This window comes from Drosophila persimilis, unplaced genomic scaffold (assembly GCF_003286085.1).
Source record: "Drosophila persimilis strain 14011-0111.01,24,50 unplaced genomic scaffold, DperRS2 tig00000000-arrow-pilon, whole genome shotgun sequence".
Lineage (NCBI taxonomy): Eukaryota > Metazoa > Arthropoda > Insecta > Diptera > Drosophilidae > Drosophila > Drosophila persimilis.
This window is the reverse complement of record NW_020825288.1, coordinates 20501406-20518684: the sequence shown is the minus strand read 5'-3', so window position 1 is coordinate 20518684 and position 17279 is coordinate 20501406. Positions and strand designations below refer to the sequence as shown.

Genomic DNA, 17279 nt, shown 5'->3' with positions numbered 1-17279 from the left:
AATCGCATTTCATTTCAGTTACTTGATAAGCAAATGATAAGTACGTTTAAATATAAGTTAAAGTATAGAAGCTCCACAACAAAACTTTTTTTCTCGTTGAAAATATTATAAGTGCCATAACTTAATTACGCAGAATACTTATAGCATTACAATTGATTCACAAGCGAAAATCAATTGTAATTCTTTAAAAATGTTGTATTGCTTGACGATACATTGCAGTATTTTAGGCGATTATGTTAGTTTTCTAGCAAGAGATCTAATCCACTTTCTCCTCAAGTTCCAGGTCCAACCTCCTTGCACTTCACAAACGACCAGAGGAACACATTTGCTGTTTCCACTTCAACAATTTCTGATTGCGAGTGGATTGATGGAGGGCAGGCCAGCCAAGAGAGAGAATAATGCATATTCGAGCTTTTCATTCCCATTTCACTAGTTCACATCTAAAACATCTCTCCGAGGGCCCAGTCGATTACTGCGTGTGTGTGTTTGTGTATCTGTTATCTGTATCTGTATCTGAGCCGTTGAATTAGGCATAAATACCCCCGGGTGGATATGCTCAAACGAAAAGAGACATGAGAAGATAGTCTGGCGTCTGATGGCTGCCAAGTTCAAGGTCATGATTCGACAGCCAAATTTTGGCTTTGATTTAATTGGTCCTAATTTGTGGGCTGTATAATCAATGTTCATGCATAGTTCTTGTCGAGCCGAGATATATCCGTGCGATTACTTAATTGGATTAATTTTATTGTACAATGTGCATGGGAGGCGGGCACAGCATTCACTTACTGATCTGAGAATAAGCGACTGCCTGCTATTTTTAGCTTGAGATTAAATCTCACTCTTCTCCGCCTCCGCCTTCGCCTCCTCACAGTCGGCGGAATTACAACAAACATGCAAACACACACAAACTGTTTGCCAGCGTCTGAAATGAGCAGGCAACGAGGCGTGGCAAGTAAAAAACACACGGAAGCGTTAAATTGGCTCAAGTGTGCCCAAAACAAAACGAAAACCAGCAGAACAAAAAGTATCCATCCACACAAGAGGAGCCAAACGGAGCCAAAGGCAAGGCAAGCTGCTCGGAAGCAACTGAAACATCCAAGCTGCAGCTGCACTTGCAACTGTTGCCATAGAGAAAATATTTCTCAAAAAATGTAACTAAACAACCATGTGGGTGGGTCTATGCTGTTAGCCCTTCAATGGAGAGCAAACTACATATATTTTTTTGGTATCTTCCAATTTGTTGTAGGAATAATACACACATGTTGTTTTTTGATTGTCAGCAAGTAGTCCTTAATTTGAGGTGTTTCAAAATATATTACCCAAAGCTGTACAAATCAGCTGACAAATAATTAAAACACAAAGCTCGCATAAAACGGAATACATTAGCTTGGACTTTATGAATCAATAAAAAAGAACATGTAAAAGAAACGTCCAGCAATAAAAGGGTTTGCATTTAATAAAAAACAGGGAGCATTGCCAATTGGTCGCTTGGCACACTGAGGGTTAACTTTAAGCTAGTATTTTGGCGCCAAGTCATAAAGCCAGAAAAGTTGTGGCTCGCAGACAAATTAAGCCCACCCAGAAGGGTCAAGAGCTGGTCTCGGTCATTATTTTGCATATGCTAAGGACTGGTTTTCAGTCTCAGAGTCTCGCTTTTTTTGGGTTTTCCTTTTTGTTTGGCGCACAAAAATAATTAAATTTGTAGCAATTTGTGTCCTTTTTTTTTTGGGCGCCATATTTGCATTTGGTTGTTTTTATTGCGGCTGCTACTGTACGCTATCTGCTCTTTAAAGCGTTGAGCGATAAGGCAGCATTTACCATATACTCGTAATACTACATCGTATATCCGTTTCTGTTTGCAGCAATTTATGATTTTAATGGCATTATTTTTTTATGATCATTACATGTTCATCCAGTCTCCTCTTTGGGGTGTAATTTTCACTTGTTATCATTTACTTGCAGTTTTTCAACTTTAACTATGGGGCTGGGCATCCGTTAAAATCTAATTATAGTATGTTGAAACTTTTGAAGGGAAACCGAACTTTTGGAACTGGGCTAAAGTCTTGAAGTTGATCAAATTGTTTAATAATTCTAATGGAAAACGCAATTATGTTTTTGTGTAATCATCTAATCTGCTTGTACTTGTTTCCTTGATACCCACAAACCAAAGGTTTTCCTCAGCAAAAGGTTTCCCAACAGTGGAAGTCACGTTGTGTGTGCATTATTTAGGTTTCTCAAATTGAATTTCGCTTGCCTTCTCTCAGATCTCCGACTATATATAGTACACGTACTATTGTAACTGTTGTAAGTGATTGTCAAGAATCAATTAGTGCGTTTGCAGGGCCTGGAGCTCAGACTGGATGTAGTTGACTGTTTTAAGTTAACCCAAATTGCTGCACAATTCAGAGGCAGATAGCTGTGCCATTGTCCGCCCATTAATGTGCATTAAATCCAATAAAATAGAGCTGGAACAGCAAGTGAAATGGAGGCGAGTGAAGGCGAGTACGAGTCCGAGCGACAACGTTTCCATTTACTTTGCACTTGGGTTGGGTTTCATTGGAAGGCAAAGTCAGCCAAGAGTGGGATCTGCCACAGTTCTACAGTTTCACGCGGTGGCTCTGTCAGTCGGATATAGCCAATTTGGGCATTTGGACGGTTAGCTAACTCTGTTGGCCATTTTTAAAATTCGATTTCTGTCGCATCCTGTTTCGCAGCTTAAATCAATTTGCTGTCAATTTGCGAAAGTTAGGCGGAAAAATGCCCTCAAAAATGGACGAAATGGACGAAAAGTGTTGATATTTCCCCAATATTTAATTCAATTTCAATTACGAATGTATTCATCACGCATAAGTCATGCCTTGGCCTTGGCCTGGCGCATTCAGCAAATACTTAGCCGATCTTGATGGTCGGCTTTAATCTTCGACAAATACAATGTCTCGGCCAACACTCTGCTACATGGATCAGCTATCCTTAACACAGTTACCTATATGTTTCTCTCAATCTTGTTCCCAAGTGTTGTGATAACCAGTAGCCACTTGTTAAAACCAAACAGTACCCGTAAGTGACGCACCCGGGCTTCGTATATTCTAATGGAATTTTACTCTGCTTTGATGTTGTAAAACTTTGTTAAACAAAAGAGTGGGATTTAGCCATCCAAACTCTGGGGGTATATGCATTTATATATATTACCGAGCGGCGGGGCTAAAGCCGCAGACATGCCACGTCCGTGTACAAAGAAAGTAATTTACGATCTGGCAGATCTAATGGCAGACGCATCATAAGTACACGCGGCACCAAATGGGGGGTGTGCACTTGTCTGTCTATTCTAGGCCTCAGTCGCCGAGAGTCGCCGAGTGTCGCCGGGCCTGCCATGCCCCTGGCAAATTAGGTGATAAAGCTTTACACAAAGCCTCAGCCCACACGATACAAGATTTGTGTGAATTATGAGAGGGAGGTCGGTCGCTGGTGATGCTGATGCTTTGTCATGGAAGGTGGATAAGATCTCTGGAGATCTCTAACGCCACTAGGGTCGAATAATTGAGATCAGTGTTCAGCCGAGATTTGGAGCAACCACTTGTGTGTGCTCTCGTCTAGATTCAAAAAGAACGGGTCGCCGAGAGATCGTAGTCAAGGATCACTCAAGGATCTACGGATATAACATTTTTAGTATTTTTTTCACTTAGAAGATATTTTAGTTAATAAAAGTGGACTCAAATAAACTTTTTGCTAAGCAGTGAACCGATTGAAGTTGAAAGTGTTCTTGAATTGGAGCTACAAAAACTAAATAGATTCCTAATGAAAAATCGAAACCGATTCGTAGTGCCAAACTAATACAAAAGTAATCAAATCCGAAGGCATTAAAGCCAATGCGATTGAGCGCGGCTGGAAGTCAATAAAAATAAATACATAAAAGCAAGTTGTGGTCCAGGAAATAATGTCAGCCACCACGAGTCCAGCCGACTCATCTACTGCCACGGGCGGCCCCACCACAACCACAACTCCAACCACCTCCACCTCCACCGCCGCCGCAACAGTAACCAATGCGATTGTGAAGACAGTGGAGGCCATAATTAGCAGCACGGCTCCAGCAGCCAGCCAAAGTCCCAGTCCGAGCCCCAGTGGCTTTTCAACGCCCACTCAATCGCCCACTTCCTCATCCACTCCCACGACGACAGCCTCCATGGGCGGCCCGGAAGAGAAACTCAGCGTGCAGGATTTGAGCCAGACACTGCAGCACTTTGGCGTTGTTGACTATTTGGTGTTCATAGCCATGCTGGCGGTCTGCGCCGTCATCGGGGTCTATTTCGGCTTCATCGAAAAGAAGCAGAAGGCAAAGAAGAAGGGACAGCTGGCCGGCAAGGATGGGGCTGGCGCGGCCGGAGTCGAGGAGCGACGCGGCTCCGAGGCATTGGATTACCTGGTGGGCGGTCGTCAAATGAAAGTGTTTCCGGTCGCGCTGTCACTAGTGGCCAGGTGAGTTACCGTTACGGCTATATGTAAATGTTAAATTGGTATTGGCCACGTAGCTTTTGTTGTTGTTGTTGCATCTGGCTGGATATCCAACAGGATATGTGGCTCTGCTGTTTAATTGCTTTTGACGTGGCCAGAACAATAGAGAGTGAGGTAGTTTAATGTGCGCGGGGCTATAAGATTTGATGGGTTTTGCTAAAGTCAATTCCGCCTCTTCTGTTTCGTTAAGTCTCTTAAAGGATAATCCTTAAAGTTGAGTGGGATGCATTTCCTTGGATGGTTTATTTTAAATGAAATTCAGGCATGTATTTTGAGGGATTTTAAGAGGATAATCTCCTCAAATTGATGAGGATGTGCATACACTTGAATTCAGAAATAATATTTGCACAAATTATCGTAATGGGCTTGGCTTATCCCTGGCAAATCAATCTAAATATTTTCGGCAATTTTCCACATCGACCAAACGTGCGTATACGTAATCTAAGCAAAAGACCAGACCAAACCAGACCAGACCGTCGTCTGGCTGGACGGCAATTGTTTGGCCAGGGCAAACAGAACAACATTTTATTTAAAAGTTTTCTTTACAAGCCCCCGGATGGCGTAAACAATATTCATTGTCAGGGTCAAGCCTATTATGGCCGATGATGAGGACAATAATGATGATGTTGATAATGATGGGATTCAGGGCGATGCTGATTGTGCTGATATTGAAACGGCTTGCGGAACTTTCGGCAAGTAAATATACGAGTTTGTACCGAGAATCTGGCGTATAAATACAACTTAGCAGCTTTCTGTGTCTAAGCCAGATTGAAGTTATTTAAACTTACGCCCGCCGCCAACTCAAATAATTTGCCCAAAATTACTTTTTCTTTGCCGTTGCTATTCCTATTGCTGTTGCGGTTCGGCGGAGTGACCTTGGACGGTAGAACTGGGGGACTCTTTGACACGTTTTGGTCAAGCACCTTTCGCAGGGTGCGGCCCTTTTGTCTTAGGCGTGTTGTCGCCGCATTAATGACCAGGCCGTCAGGTCCTGGTCTCCACAATACCATACCGGTTCTCTAGTACTTGGTCATTTGCCTCGGCTGACAATTGTTTTGTGCGCCTTTTATTGTTATGGCATTCTATTTGTTGTCGTTTGCCTTTTGCAACAAATTCGGCCAACGTGCTTTGAATCACAATTACATGCCGCATCATTTTTTCTTCTCTTCTGTCCTCTCAAAATTTCTTTTGTGGCAAGGATATTTTTTTCAATTTTTCAAATACGAGTAGACCCCCTGCATAAGATTGTGTGTTCGGTGTGTGTTTGTCTGCATACTTTAACGCCGCTTGTTATCAACTTTTAATGGCATTTCTCTTTCGGTTGCCCAACTTTTTTTCTGTTCTGGCAAATCATTTGTTTTGTGTGGCCGAAATTGAAATGATGATTGTTATGGACATTAATCATTAAAATCAGATTACGGAATGCACGAGAAGCCAGAGAAAGTTTTCTTTCGCTCAATGCGGACCAGACAGAATGTTAGCTCGATTACCATTTGCGCCACATTTCTGTTAGTCATAATCCAATCGATTTGCTGTTAAGAGATGAGCTTAGTAAATGCCGGCAGAGTTTCTTCTTAAATTTCTTTCACCTTCCCGCTGACTTTTGCCGTATAGCTTCGGGGCAAGTCAAGCCTGAACTTAATTTAATTAAAAACTTATTTTAAGCGAAAGGAAATTTCAGGCTGGAGTAAAAATTAAGCTTGATCAATCGGTTGTCAATTAGTGTTAGTCCAACTTTATGCCTTGGCCATAATTGAGCTGGACTAATATTTTACCTCTCTCCACAGCTTCGTCTCGGGCATTTCTCTTTTGGGCACCTCGACGGAAATCTATGTGTATGGCACACAGTACGCCTTCATCCTGGTGACCCTGGCCATCTCGGGCGCCATCTCGTGGTACATCTTTCTGCCGGTGTTCTGCAACCTGCAGCTGACATCCACCTATGAGGTAAGCTGAACGTTCTCCGAATCGATGGAGATGTTAGTGTCTGCATGTTACACATTAATTCGATTTTTTGAGTGCATAAAATTCTGTATTTTCTCTAATATTTGATGGCATGCTATTGTGTAAGTAAAATTTAAGGGAAACGAGTATTTCCATGGCATTTCTTTGTGTGATAAAAACAAAGCCGTGCAAGGGTCAGACTCCGAGCCGTCGTGCAATCAGCTGAAAATGTTTTTTGCCTCTTCTGTATTTGCATGCCGTTGCAATTACATTGGGGGTTGGGGTGTCCCGTTGTTGTTCGATATCTACGAGGGTATGGGGCACACAATGCCAGCTGCAATAAGCCAGAACAATACCAATTGTCTCGACTGACATACGGAAATTTCGTTGCTGTTGTAGTTGTTCCTGGTCCTGGTAGCTGGTTTCTGGTTTCTGGCTTCTGGTAGTCGTAGTAGTTTATAAGTTAGTACTGGCAACATGGCGTATGAGTAATATTCGATTATGTATGCGCGACGTAGCCGCACAGCCACATTCTATGTGTCCGTGTACTTGTGCGTGTACGTGTACGTGCCCGTGTCCGTGTGGGTGGGCAATGTTTATTGTGTTAACCAAATGCCGAAGAACCAATGGAAAAAAATATTTACAGTACTTCGAGATGCGCTTTAACAAATCGGTTCGCCTGCTGGGATCCGCCCTCTTCACCTGCTCAAACGTAAGTTGAATACAATTTTGAACTAAAAAAGAAATGAATAGTTAAAAGAATCTTCCAAGTGCTCCGGAAATAGCCCTCTGTATTGACTTAACTTCTTTTGAATCTTCTTTCAATAGCTGATCTGGCTGCCCATTGTCATCTTTGTGCCTGCCCTGGCCTTTAATCAAGGTAAGAGGGCTTTCAATTGACAAATGCATTCACGGAGTGCGAGATACTCCTAGAAAACGTACTTGTCTGCGGAAAGTGTTGACTTTTGTATAATTTTTACAGTCACCGGCATAAATATACATGTTATCACACCCATCGTGTGCGTCATCTGCATATTCTACACAACTGCCGGTGGCCTGAAGGCCGTTGTCTGGACAGATGTGATCCAGACCATTGTGATGGTGTTCGCCATTTTCTTTGTCATCATTAAGGGCACTATGGATGTGGGCGGCCTCGGTGTGGTTATCCAGCGCAACTTCGACAGCGGACGTCTCGAATGGCCGGAGTACGTGAAATTTTAATTACCTAAAGATTTCAATGATAAAATTATCACTTGCCTTTGTGTGTTTTACTTTTTGACATTCCCTCTTATCTACCAAACAGAATGACATTCGATCCCAAAGTACGCATGTCCATGATTGCTATGATGTTGGGAAACGTGGGACAATTTGCATATCAATTGGGCTGTAATCAGATCATTATACAGCGCTACAATTCGCTGCCCGGAAAGAAGGAGATGGCCCAGACGTCGTTCATCTTCATTGTCGGATTGACTGTCCTCAATGCAGTTTGCCTATACAACGGACTCTTGCTCTATGCCACATACTACGACTGCGATCCGCTGACCACTAAGGTGGGACCAAACTGTTTGAAAGATACATTTAGCATTTTTTTGACGGGTGAAATTGCTTGCAGTTGGCAGTGGCAAAGGATCAGCTAGTACCTCTGCTGGTGGTGCAGTCGCTTAGCTCCTTTCCTGGAGTTCCTGGCATGTTTGTGGCTGGCGTGTTTAGTGCTGCACTGAGTTCTCTGTCAACGGGTCTCAATTCACTGGCTGCTGTCTTCCTGGAGGATTACATTAAGCCGTTGAGAAAGAAGCCCATGACCGAGCATGAGGTGGCTATTACAGTGCGCCTCTGTACGGTCATTATAGGCGTCCTGTCCGTTGGCCTGGTCTTTGTGGTCGAGCGCATGGGCACTCATGTGATGCAGCTCTCCATGACCGTGGGTGCGATTGTCAATGGTCCTCTGATGGGCCTGTTTGTGATGGGACTGCTGATCCCGAGCATTAATTCAAAGGTCTGTATTCCCAAGGAAGTGCTTGAGTTAGAGAAATAAGGATAAATATTCGTGTCTATCCAGAGCGCACTGTTGGGCACCGTTGTCTCGTTCTTCTTCATGGCCTGGCTGTGTCTCTCAGCCCAAATGGCTGTTACATCGGGGGAGATGCAGTGGGAGACCAAGCCGGTAAGCACCGATGGATGTACATACGAATTCGAGCGTCCCTTGGTAACCCCAGCAAATGTCACCATTCCAAAGGCAGAGCAAGCGTAAGTTTACGGTTATACCTTCTGTATAATCAACGAGTTTTCACCTTAAAAACTATTTTTACAGGCCCCTTAGTTTTGGGGAGGAGATCTATCATGTTTCCTTCATGTTTTACTCCCTGATCGGATCCGCTGTGGCTGTGGTGGTTGCCCAGCTGGCAGGCTTCTTCTTTGGCCGCAATGACCCCAAAGATGTGGACCCTGATCTGCTGTCCCCCTGCATCCGGAGATTCTATAAGACCAACTATGCCACCGTTCAGCTGGAAGAGAATACCCTAACGAATTTCAATGATAAATGTTAGAGCTATGTTTTGCCATGTACTTGTTAATAAAATTTACTATTAAGAAGATATTTCAATTCTCTTAGATAAACTATATTTTGAAACTAAATTCTGTCTTAGTGAATCGATCGAAACTAAACCAATCATTTTAATCACTTTAGTACTTTCAATTGCGCTACGGTGCTGGCATACGCAATTTGGGTGCAGTGCTCTTTATAGTGGACACGGTAAGCACTTTACTCCAGCATTTATTTGACACTAGTTTTACCGTATCCGCCCTCTCTCTCCCACAGACAATCTGGCTGCCACTATGCATGTATATTCCGGCTATCACCTATAGCCAGGGTGAGTTTATTTTTGTCATGTACCCTACTATTCCCATTACTCCTCCGTCTATCCACCCATATATGTACACTCGTTGGTATGCGGAATTATTGGTATATTGCATTCAGTAACCGGCACTGGCATATATGTAATCACGCCCATTGTGTGCATCATCTGCACCTTCTACACGTGTGTGGTGAGACCTAATTAAATCTTGCTGCCATTTTGTCAGTGCGGAGGCAACTCGAAGTCTTTGTCATTTCAGGGCGGACTGAAGGCCGTCATTTGGTCAGATGTAATACAGAGTTTCGTGATGTTCGGCTCTATTTTGGTGGTGTGCATCAAGGGGACCTCCGATGTGGGTGGACTGGCTGTTGTTCTGCAACGCAACGAAGAAAGTGGACGTCTTAATGCCCCGGAGTAAGTCATGGGCGATAATGATTGGCGGTTCTCCGCTAAAAGAAATTTCCTACTCTTAGATGGACATGGGATCCCACCGTGCGATTGTCCATGTTGTCTGTAATTGTGGGCGGAACTCTTCATAAGATACAATCCTCGGATGTAAATCAGATCTCCATTCAGCGCTTCCTCTCCTTGCCCAGCTATGAGCATGCGAAGCGTTGCATGCAAGTTTTTACACTGCTCTTGATATTCCTCTTGAGCTGTTGCTGCTACATGGGCTTGGTGTCCTATGCCGTCTACCATGAATGTGATCCCATTAGCACAAAGGTAATCGAATCATTTTCAAATAAGATCCTCTCAAAGCTCCTCGTTTTGGAGGGATGTCGCGCCACAAAACTTTCCCACTCGTTTAAGTATATCATTCTTTTACTTCTAAACTCTTTGAACAGCTGGCCAAGGCTAGTGATCAGCTTCCTTCGCTACTGATGATGCGTACTCTAGGATCGATGCCGGGTCTGCCAGGACTCTTTGTTGCCGGGGTCTTCAGTGCAGCCCTTAGTTCCCTTTCGACGGGTCTCAATTCCTTGGCATGTGTTCTTACACAGGATATTGTCCAACCCTTGCTAAAGAAACCCTTGACGGAGCGCCAGACTGCGTGTTGGCTGCGTGGGATAGTCGTTGGCTTTGGTTTCTCATGCATTGGGATGGTTAAGATCGTGGAAAAGCTGGGAAATGTGGTTCCACTGGCTACAACCGTAGGCGCTGTATCAATGGGTCCTCTTTTAGGCATTTATGGCATGGGCGTAGGACTGCCATGGGTCAAGGGAAAGGTGAGTTATCCTCCGAAATATAATTTAACTATACCTTATTTTGATTTGATTTGTTGCCAGAGTGTCATGGTGGGTAGCCTGGTTTCCTTCCTGGTCCTGGCCTGGATATGTATCAACGCACAACTAGGTCAAATGAATGGCGAGATTCGTTATCCCAAGATGCCCGTTTCGGTCGAGGGCTGTGATTACAGCTTCGACAACGCCACTGTCTTCCAGGCCATCCATGATTACAGGTAAGTATAGGATGTTTATGGGTTCATCTTTACCATCGATCTTTCTCCATCTATTCTAGTCCTTCGGAGCGTAATCTTTACCACTTATCCTTTTTCTGGTACACCGCTTTTGGCGGGGTCATTTGCACAGTTTTTTCTCTGCTGGCTAGCCTGTTTTTTGGCTGGGAGGACTTGTCTCAAATGGATCCCGCCTTGATCACGCCCTGCATGCGTCGATTCCTGCCCAAAAAAAACTACCAAGCCGTCAAAATGCAGGATCTTTTTAAGCGGAAGGAATGCCATGCGGAGACCGAAATAAATTCTTAAACTAAAACAATAAAGATGCAGTTTTACTTTTGCCTGAACTACTATTTTTTTTTCTTAAGTCTGACTTGTAACTAATTTTGCATCTGCATGGTTGTGCATGCTACTTAAGTCTGTCTATTGAATACTATTTCAAATAGTTAAATCATTCAAGCGATTAAAACTGACCAAATCCCTTGAAACACTTTAGTATTTTCAATTTCGCTATGGTGCTGGCATACGCAATTTCGGAGCCATACTCTTCATAGTAGGCACGGTAAGTACTTCAGCCCAACATTTATTTTAACCAAGTCTCAAACTATGCCTGCTTTCTCCCGCAGATGCTCTGGTTGCCTGTAGCCATTTACGTCCCGGCTATCACCTATAACCAGGGTGAGTGTTATTTTTCTAGGGCATCAGCATGCCTAAGAACCCATTGTCTATCCACAAACGTATGTATGTTTACTCGTTCGTATGCGGATTTATTGGTATGTTGCATCCAGTAACCGGCACTGGCATATATGTAATCACGCCCATTGTGTGCATCATCTGCACCTTCTACACGTGTGTGGTGAGGTCTAATTAAGTCTGGCTACCATTTTGTCAGTGTGGAGGCAACTCGAAATGTTTCTCATTTCAGGGTGGATTGAAGGCCGTCATTTGGACAGATGTCATACAGAGTTTCGTGATGTTCGGCTCCATTTTGGCGGTGTGCATCAATGGCACCTACGATGTGGGCGGACTGCCTGTTGTTCTGCAACGCAACGAGGACAGCGGACGTCTTAATGTGCCAGAGTCAGTATTGCGGCATATTGATGTAGGGTTTTCCACTTAATCTTTTAGTTCCTAAGCTTAGATGGACATGGGATCCCACCGTGCGATTGTCCATGTTATCTGTGATTGTGGGCGGCACCCTTCACAAGATGCAATCCTCGGATGTCAATCAAGTATCTATTCAGCGCTTCCTCTCCTTGCCCAGCTATGAGCATGCGAAGCGTTGCATGCTAGTTTTTACTTTGCTCCTAATATTCCTCTTGAGCTGTTGCTGCTACATGGGCTTGGTGTCCTATGCCGTCTACCATGACTGTGATCCCATTAGCACAAAGGTGATCCAACTCGCTATCAGAGTATTCTTGAAAATAATGTTCGGTAATATTCTATTGCATATTAATTGTTATATTTAACCATCTATCTAGCTGGCCAAGGCTAGTGATCAGCTCCCTTCGCTGCTGATGATGCGTACTCTAGGATCGTGGCCGGGTTTGCCCGGACTTTTTGTTGCCGGGGTCTTCAGTGCAGCCCTTAGTTCCCTTTCCACGGGTCTCAATTCATTGGCTTGTGTGGTCACTCAAGATATTGTGCGACCCTTGCTGAAGAAACCCCTTACTGAGCGCCAGACTGCGTTTTGGCTGCGTGCAATTGTCGTTGGCTTTGGCTTCTCATGCATCGGGATGGTTAACATCGTGGAGAAGCTGGGAAATGTCATTCCGCTGGTCACAACCACATCGGCCGTGACAATGGGTCCACTCTTGGGCATTTATTGCATGGGCGTGGGGCTGCCATGGGTCAAAGGAAAGGTGAGTTATCCTCTGATATATAATACAATTTGTCCTTCATTTGAATGGGTTCCTTGCCAGAGTGTCATGGTGGGTAGCCTTGTTTCCTTCCTGGCCCTGGGCTGGATATGTGTGAAGGCTCAGCTGGGGAAAATGAATGGCGAGATTCGTTATCCCAAGATGCCCGTTTCAGTCGAGGGCTGTGATTACAGCTTCGACAACGCCACTGTCTTTCAGGCCATACATGATTACAGGTAAGTATAGGATGTTTATGGGTTCCTCTTTTTAATCGAATGTTTCTTCATCTAGTCCCTCGGAGCGTAATCTTTACCACTTATCCTTTTTCTGGTACACCGCTTTTGGGGGGGTCATTTGCACAGTTTTTTCTCTGCTGGCTAGCCTGTTTTTTGGCTGGGAGGACTTGTCTCAAATGGATCCCGCCTTGATCACGCCCTGCATGCGTCGATTCCTGCCCAAGAAAAACTGCCAGGCCGTGAATATGCAGGATCTGTTTAAGCGCTAGGATTGCGATGCTGACACTGTAAAAGATTCTTAAGTTTGACAAATAAAGATATACTATTTCTCTCTGCCTAAACGACTTTTATTTGACACTGTTTTGTCCAAGCATGCATATATCACTTTATCAGTCCATCCTGTAAATACGCATTCATCAAAATAATCTATGTTCTGCTTTCTGTTTGATCTATTTATTGTAGTATTTCGAAAGACGTTTCGACAGGCGTATCCGCATCTTTGGATCCTGTCTTTTTGTTGTGATGAATGTGAGTAGAAGTTCTGGCTTGATTGTTCTCTCAAAACTAATCATTTTTATATCTCAGATACTTTGGCAGCCCATATGCATTTATGTTCCGGCCCTGACTTTGAACCAAGGTACGTTAATCCCGTCTTAATCCTGGCTTGGTATGCGAGTATATCATCATCTTTTCCTTGTTCTACAGTTTCTGGGATAAGTGTTAGCAAGATTGTTCCCATGACCAGTATGGTATGCATTTTGTATACCAGTGTTGTAAGTACCCAAAAACCTCGCTCTCATATAAGTTTCTCCTGAGATTAATTTAAAAACCTTATGGTTTTTAGGGCGGCATAAAGGGCGTCGTATGGACAGATGTGATTCAGGGCATTGTGATGATAGGTTCCATGGCCTTTGTCATCGTCAAGGGCACCTTGGACTTGGGTGGCTTGAATGTTGTGCTCGACCGGAATCGCCAGTTCGACCGATTGGTGGGTCCAGAGTAAGTTTATTTTTAAAGTCTCAATCTTCATGCTTATAGGATTGCCATTTTTAATGAATGAATCTTCTTCAGCATGACCTTAGATCCTACTGTGCGAATGGGTGTCCTTGCTTTGTTCATCGGTGGGGCTTTCTTCAAGCTCCAGGCAAATGGCATTAACCAGAGCATTGTGCAGAGATATCTTACCTTGCCAAACTTCAGAGCAGTGAAACAAGCAATACTATTATCGTTAACTGGCTTTATGATTGTCCTATTGATGTGCGTTTATATTGGAATGCTGGCATTTGCTGAATTCTATCACTGCGATCCCATTACTACTGGTGTAAGTAGCTCATTATAAGAAATTATAATTCGTAATACTATATCTATCTTGCAGTTGGCTCGTGCAAAGGATCAAGTTATCCCTCTGTATGTGATGAAAAGTGTTGGAACTTTTCCCGGCCTGGTGGGGCTCTTTGTAGCTGGAGTGTTTAGTGCTGCCCTTAGTTCACTTTCCACGGCACTCAACTCCCTGTCGGGTGTGATTCTGACGGACTTCATAGAACCGTTCCGCGAGAAACCCCTGACCGAGCGTCAAACCGCCTTCGTGCTGAGGGGTGTGGTGGTGGTCTTTGGTCTACTGTCAATGGCCAGTGTTCCAATTGTGGAGAAACTTGGTCTGGTCATGCAGTTGTCCTCGACAGTGGCTGCCATAACTTGCGGTCCCCTCCTGGGAGCCTTCAGTGTGGGAATGCTTCTGCCATTTGTAAAAACCGAGGTTTGATTTAAAATGGTTTTTTTAGTGTATTTTATGACAATTATCCCTCCACATTGAAGAGTCTCCTCACTGGCATTTCGTGTGCCTCAACCTTCACAGCCTATATTGTGGTAAGAGCTCAAATCGCCATATTTACTGGCCAAATGACGTCGCCCACGAAGCCCGTCTCTGTGGAGGATTGCGACTATCTTTTCGATCTGCCTGACAACTGGAATGCCACCACAATGGCGTATGTATATTGTCCCAAGTGGGCGAAGCCAAGCAGGAAAATATCTTAATGTTATCCTTTTTTCCATCACAGAACCCCAGCTGAAGACAAGAGCTTTAGTATCCATGAGATCTCGTTTTTGTGGTACACTACAGTTGGATCTGTGGGCACCTTAGTCGGATCGCTCTTGGCCACCCTATACTTTGGGCGGCAGGATCCTCGGCTGGTGGATAAGGAACTGGTTAGCCCTGTCCTGCGCAAATTCTGGTACGGCGAATACGAGAGTGTGGCCTGTGATGATAAAACGGAGCTGGCACTCCATGAATCTGTGACTCAACCAAAACTGGAGCTGGCTGAAAAGTCCTAGAAATAGTCATCTTTTATAACGATATCCCAATAAATGTGTATTCTATCAACTAATGCATTGCATCTTTGTAGTTTTTCTTAGATGTAAGAATTGTTTTGTACCCACACCTAACCGAATGCTGAAGCTTGACTCTTTTAGCTATTCCTGCCTGTGCCTTTCCACCAGAATCAGAGTTTTTTTTAGATCTGGCGAACCAATATACATACTTATACATACTCATTCTTTCAGTACTTTGAGAGACGTTTCAGCAGGCGAATGCGTTTGTTTGGGGCAGCCCTGTTCGTCCTAAAAGCGGTAAAATGATCTCACTAGGATTTTCAGTTGAATATCCATTAACTGATTATCTATCTTTTCAGATTGTGTGGCTACCCATAGCTGTATACGTTCCGGCCCTTACCTTCAACCAGGTGACTGGAATTGGGATTCACACCATCACACCCATTGTGATCGTCATTTGCACCTTTTACACCTGTGTGGGTGGCCTCAAGGGCGTTGTCTACACCGATGTGGTACAGAGCGTGATCATGTATGGATCCCTGATTGTTATCATGATCAAAGGAACTTTGGATTTGGGTGGATTCGGTGTTGTCTGGCGGCGCAATCGGGAAGGTGGACGTCTCAATACGCCAGAGTAAGATGATCCTCCATCAGACTAGATATACATTCTCATGTAACATTTCTTTAAAACTCCAGTTGGACTATGGATCCCACCGTTCGTCTGAGTGTGTTCTCTGTGTTTGTGGGCGGTGTAATCTTCAAGCTTCAGAGCACTTCCATCAATCAGGCCACAGTGCAGCGTTTCATGTCTCTGCCATCACTGAAGCACATCAAACAAACCCTTTACACCTTTTCCATTGGTCTGATTCTGCTCTACTGTGGCTGTATCTATATCGGTTTGGTGTGCTATGCCACCTACTACGACTGCGATCCCATGTCAACAGGTGTAAGTAGTACTCATTAAGTTAATGTTGTAAGGAAAGCGAAGCGATCTTTTAACTCAAAAAAATTCTGTGCACTAGCGAGTATGTTTTTTGTAAAACTTTTATTTCATTTAGCTGGCTGGACGTCGGGACCAGCTGGTACCTCTGCTGGTGATGCGCGTCTTGGGTGTTGTTCCTGGCCTGCCAGGACTTTTCGTTTCGGCCGTCTTTAGCGCAGCCTTGAGCTCGCTTTCCACGTTGCTGAACTCTTTGTCCGCCGTTATCCTGGAGGACTTTGTACGCCCAAAGATGGGAAAATCGATGAAAGAGAGTCATGTGGCTCTGACAATGCGTTTGGTGGTGATCATCTTTGGAATTAGCTCTATTTTTATGGTCTATGTGGTGGAGAAGCTGGGCATGGTGCTGCAGTTGTCGGCGACACTCCAGTCGAGCTTGTACGGGCCCATGTTGGGCGTTTTCACGGTTGGGATGCTAATGCCTTGGGTGGGCGAAAAGGTAAGAAGAGAGCTCCTTACTTAACTTCTTTCATAATTGGCTTTTGGCTTTTTTGCAGAGCACCTTTGTGGGAAGCATTTGTGCATTTTTAACCATGGCCTGGATAGCTGTCAACGCTCAGATCGCCAATGTCACAGGATCCTTCAGACACAAAAAACTACCTGTCTCCGTTGGGAATTGCGACTATGAGTTTGATATGAATCGATACCTCAACTCTACATCGGAACAGTAAGTCTTGACTATAGACGACAAGTTCTGTGTAACTATTTCGATTGCCTTTATTCAGGGAGCATCACAGTGGATCCTCTGTGTACCACGTTTCGTTCTTGTTATACGCCATGTTGGGTGCATCGCTCACAATTATCATCGCGAACCTGGCCACATTCGTATTCGGTCGTCAGGATGTCAAGGATGTAGATGAGGAACTTCTCGCTCCATTTGTTCAACGATATTTGCGAAAGAATAAATATTATGAGGGTGTGGAGCTGAAGAAGAGAACTAATAATTTATAATCAGCAGTACAAAATACCGACTACACAATAAGCTGGAGAAAACAACACTTATAAATTATGTAATTGCGGATGTGTACACTCGAACTAGCTTTAACTTTTCCGGGTATTTGGTTCTTAATATTATATTCAAAATTTGTT

At 44.0% G+C, this 17279-nt stretch overlaps 1 protein-coding gene across 5 annotated transcripts; it reads left to right on the top strand.

Moving 5' to 3' along the window:
• Positions 1-3390: 3390 nt before the first annotated feature.
• LOC6592066 (sodium-coupled monocarboxylate transporter 1) lies at positions 3391-17240 on the top strand. 5 transcript variants are annotated; one of them, XM_026992460.1, is made up of 10 exons: positions 3391-4473; positions 6297-6456; positions 11264-11329; positions 11394-11445; positions 11556-11623; positions 11693-11847; positions 11909-12158; positions 12249-12629; positions 12690-12862; positions 12918-13190. In XM_026992460.1, exons 1-10 carry the CDS (start codon positions 3935-3937, stop codon positions 13129-13131), a joined length of 2058 nt encoding a protein of 685 aa, XP_026848261.1. In that variant the 5' UTR covers positions 3391-3934; the 3' UTR covers positions 13132-13190. The 5 variants fall into 5 exon arrangements, with proteins under 5 accessions (XP_026848261.1, XP_026848255.1, XP_026848248.1 ...); XM_026992447.1 differs by lacking the exons at positions 11264-11329; positions 11394-11445; positions 11556-11623; ... (3 more) ...; positions 12690-12862; positions 12918-13190 and adding exons at positions 9143-9208; positions 9275-9326; positions 9434-9501; ... (3 more) ...; positions 10598-10770; positions 10830-11109 and having other exon boundaries at positions 3393-4473; XM_026992433.1 differs by lacking the exons at positions 11264-11329; positions 11394-11445; positions 11556-11623; ... (3 more) ...; positions 12690-12862; positions 12918-13190 and adding exons at positions 13325-13390; positions 13448-13499; positions 13568-13635; ... (3 more) ...; positions 14678-14847; positions 14920-15255 and having other exon boundaries at positions 3402-4473.
• The last annotated feature ends 39 nt before the right edge of the window (positions 17241-17279 follow it).

What these genes read in the sequence shown, in the direction of transcription:
- LOC6592066 (XM_026992433.1), top strand. Translation starts at nt 3,935, where the DNA reads ATGTCAGCCACCACGAGTCCAGCCGACTCATCTACTGCCACGGGCGGC. An exon ending in GCGCTGTCACTAGTGGCCAG is followed by an intron (nt 4,474 to 6,296) that starts GTGAGTTACCGT and finishes CTCTCTCCACAG; the next exon opens with CTTCGTCTCGGGCATTTCTC. An exon ending in GGCCCTGACTTTGAACCAAG is followed by an intron (nt 13,500 to 13,567) that starts GTACGTTAATCC and finishes CTTGTTCTACAG; the next exon opens with TTTCTGGGATAAGTGTTAGC.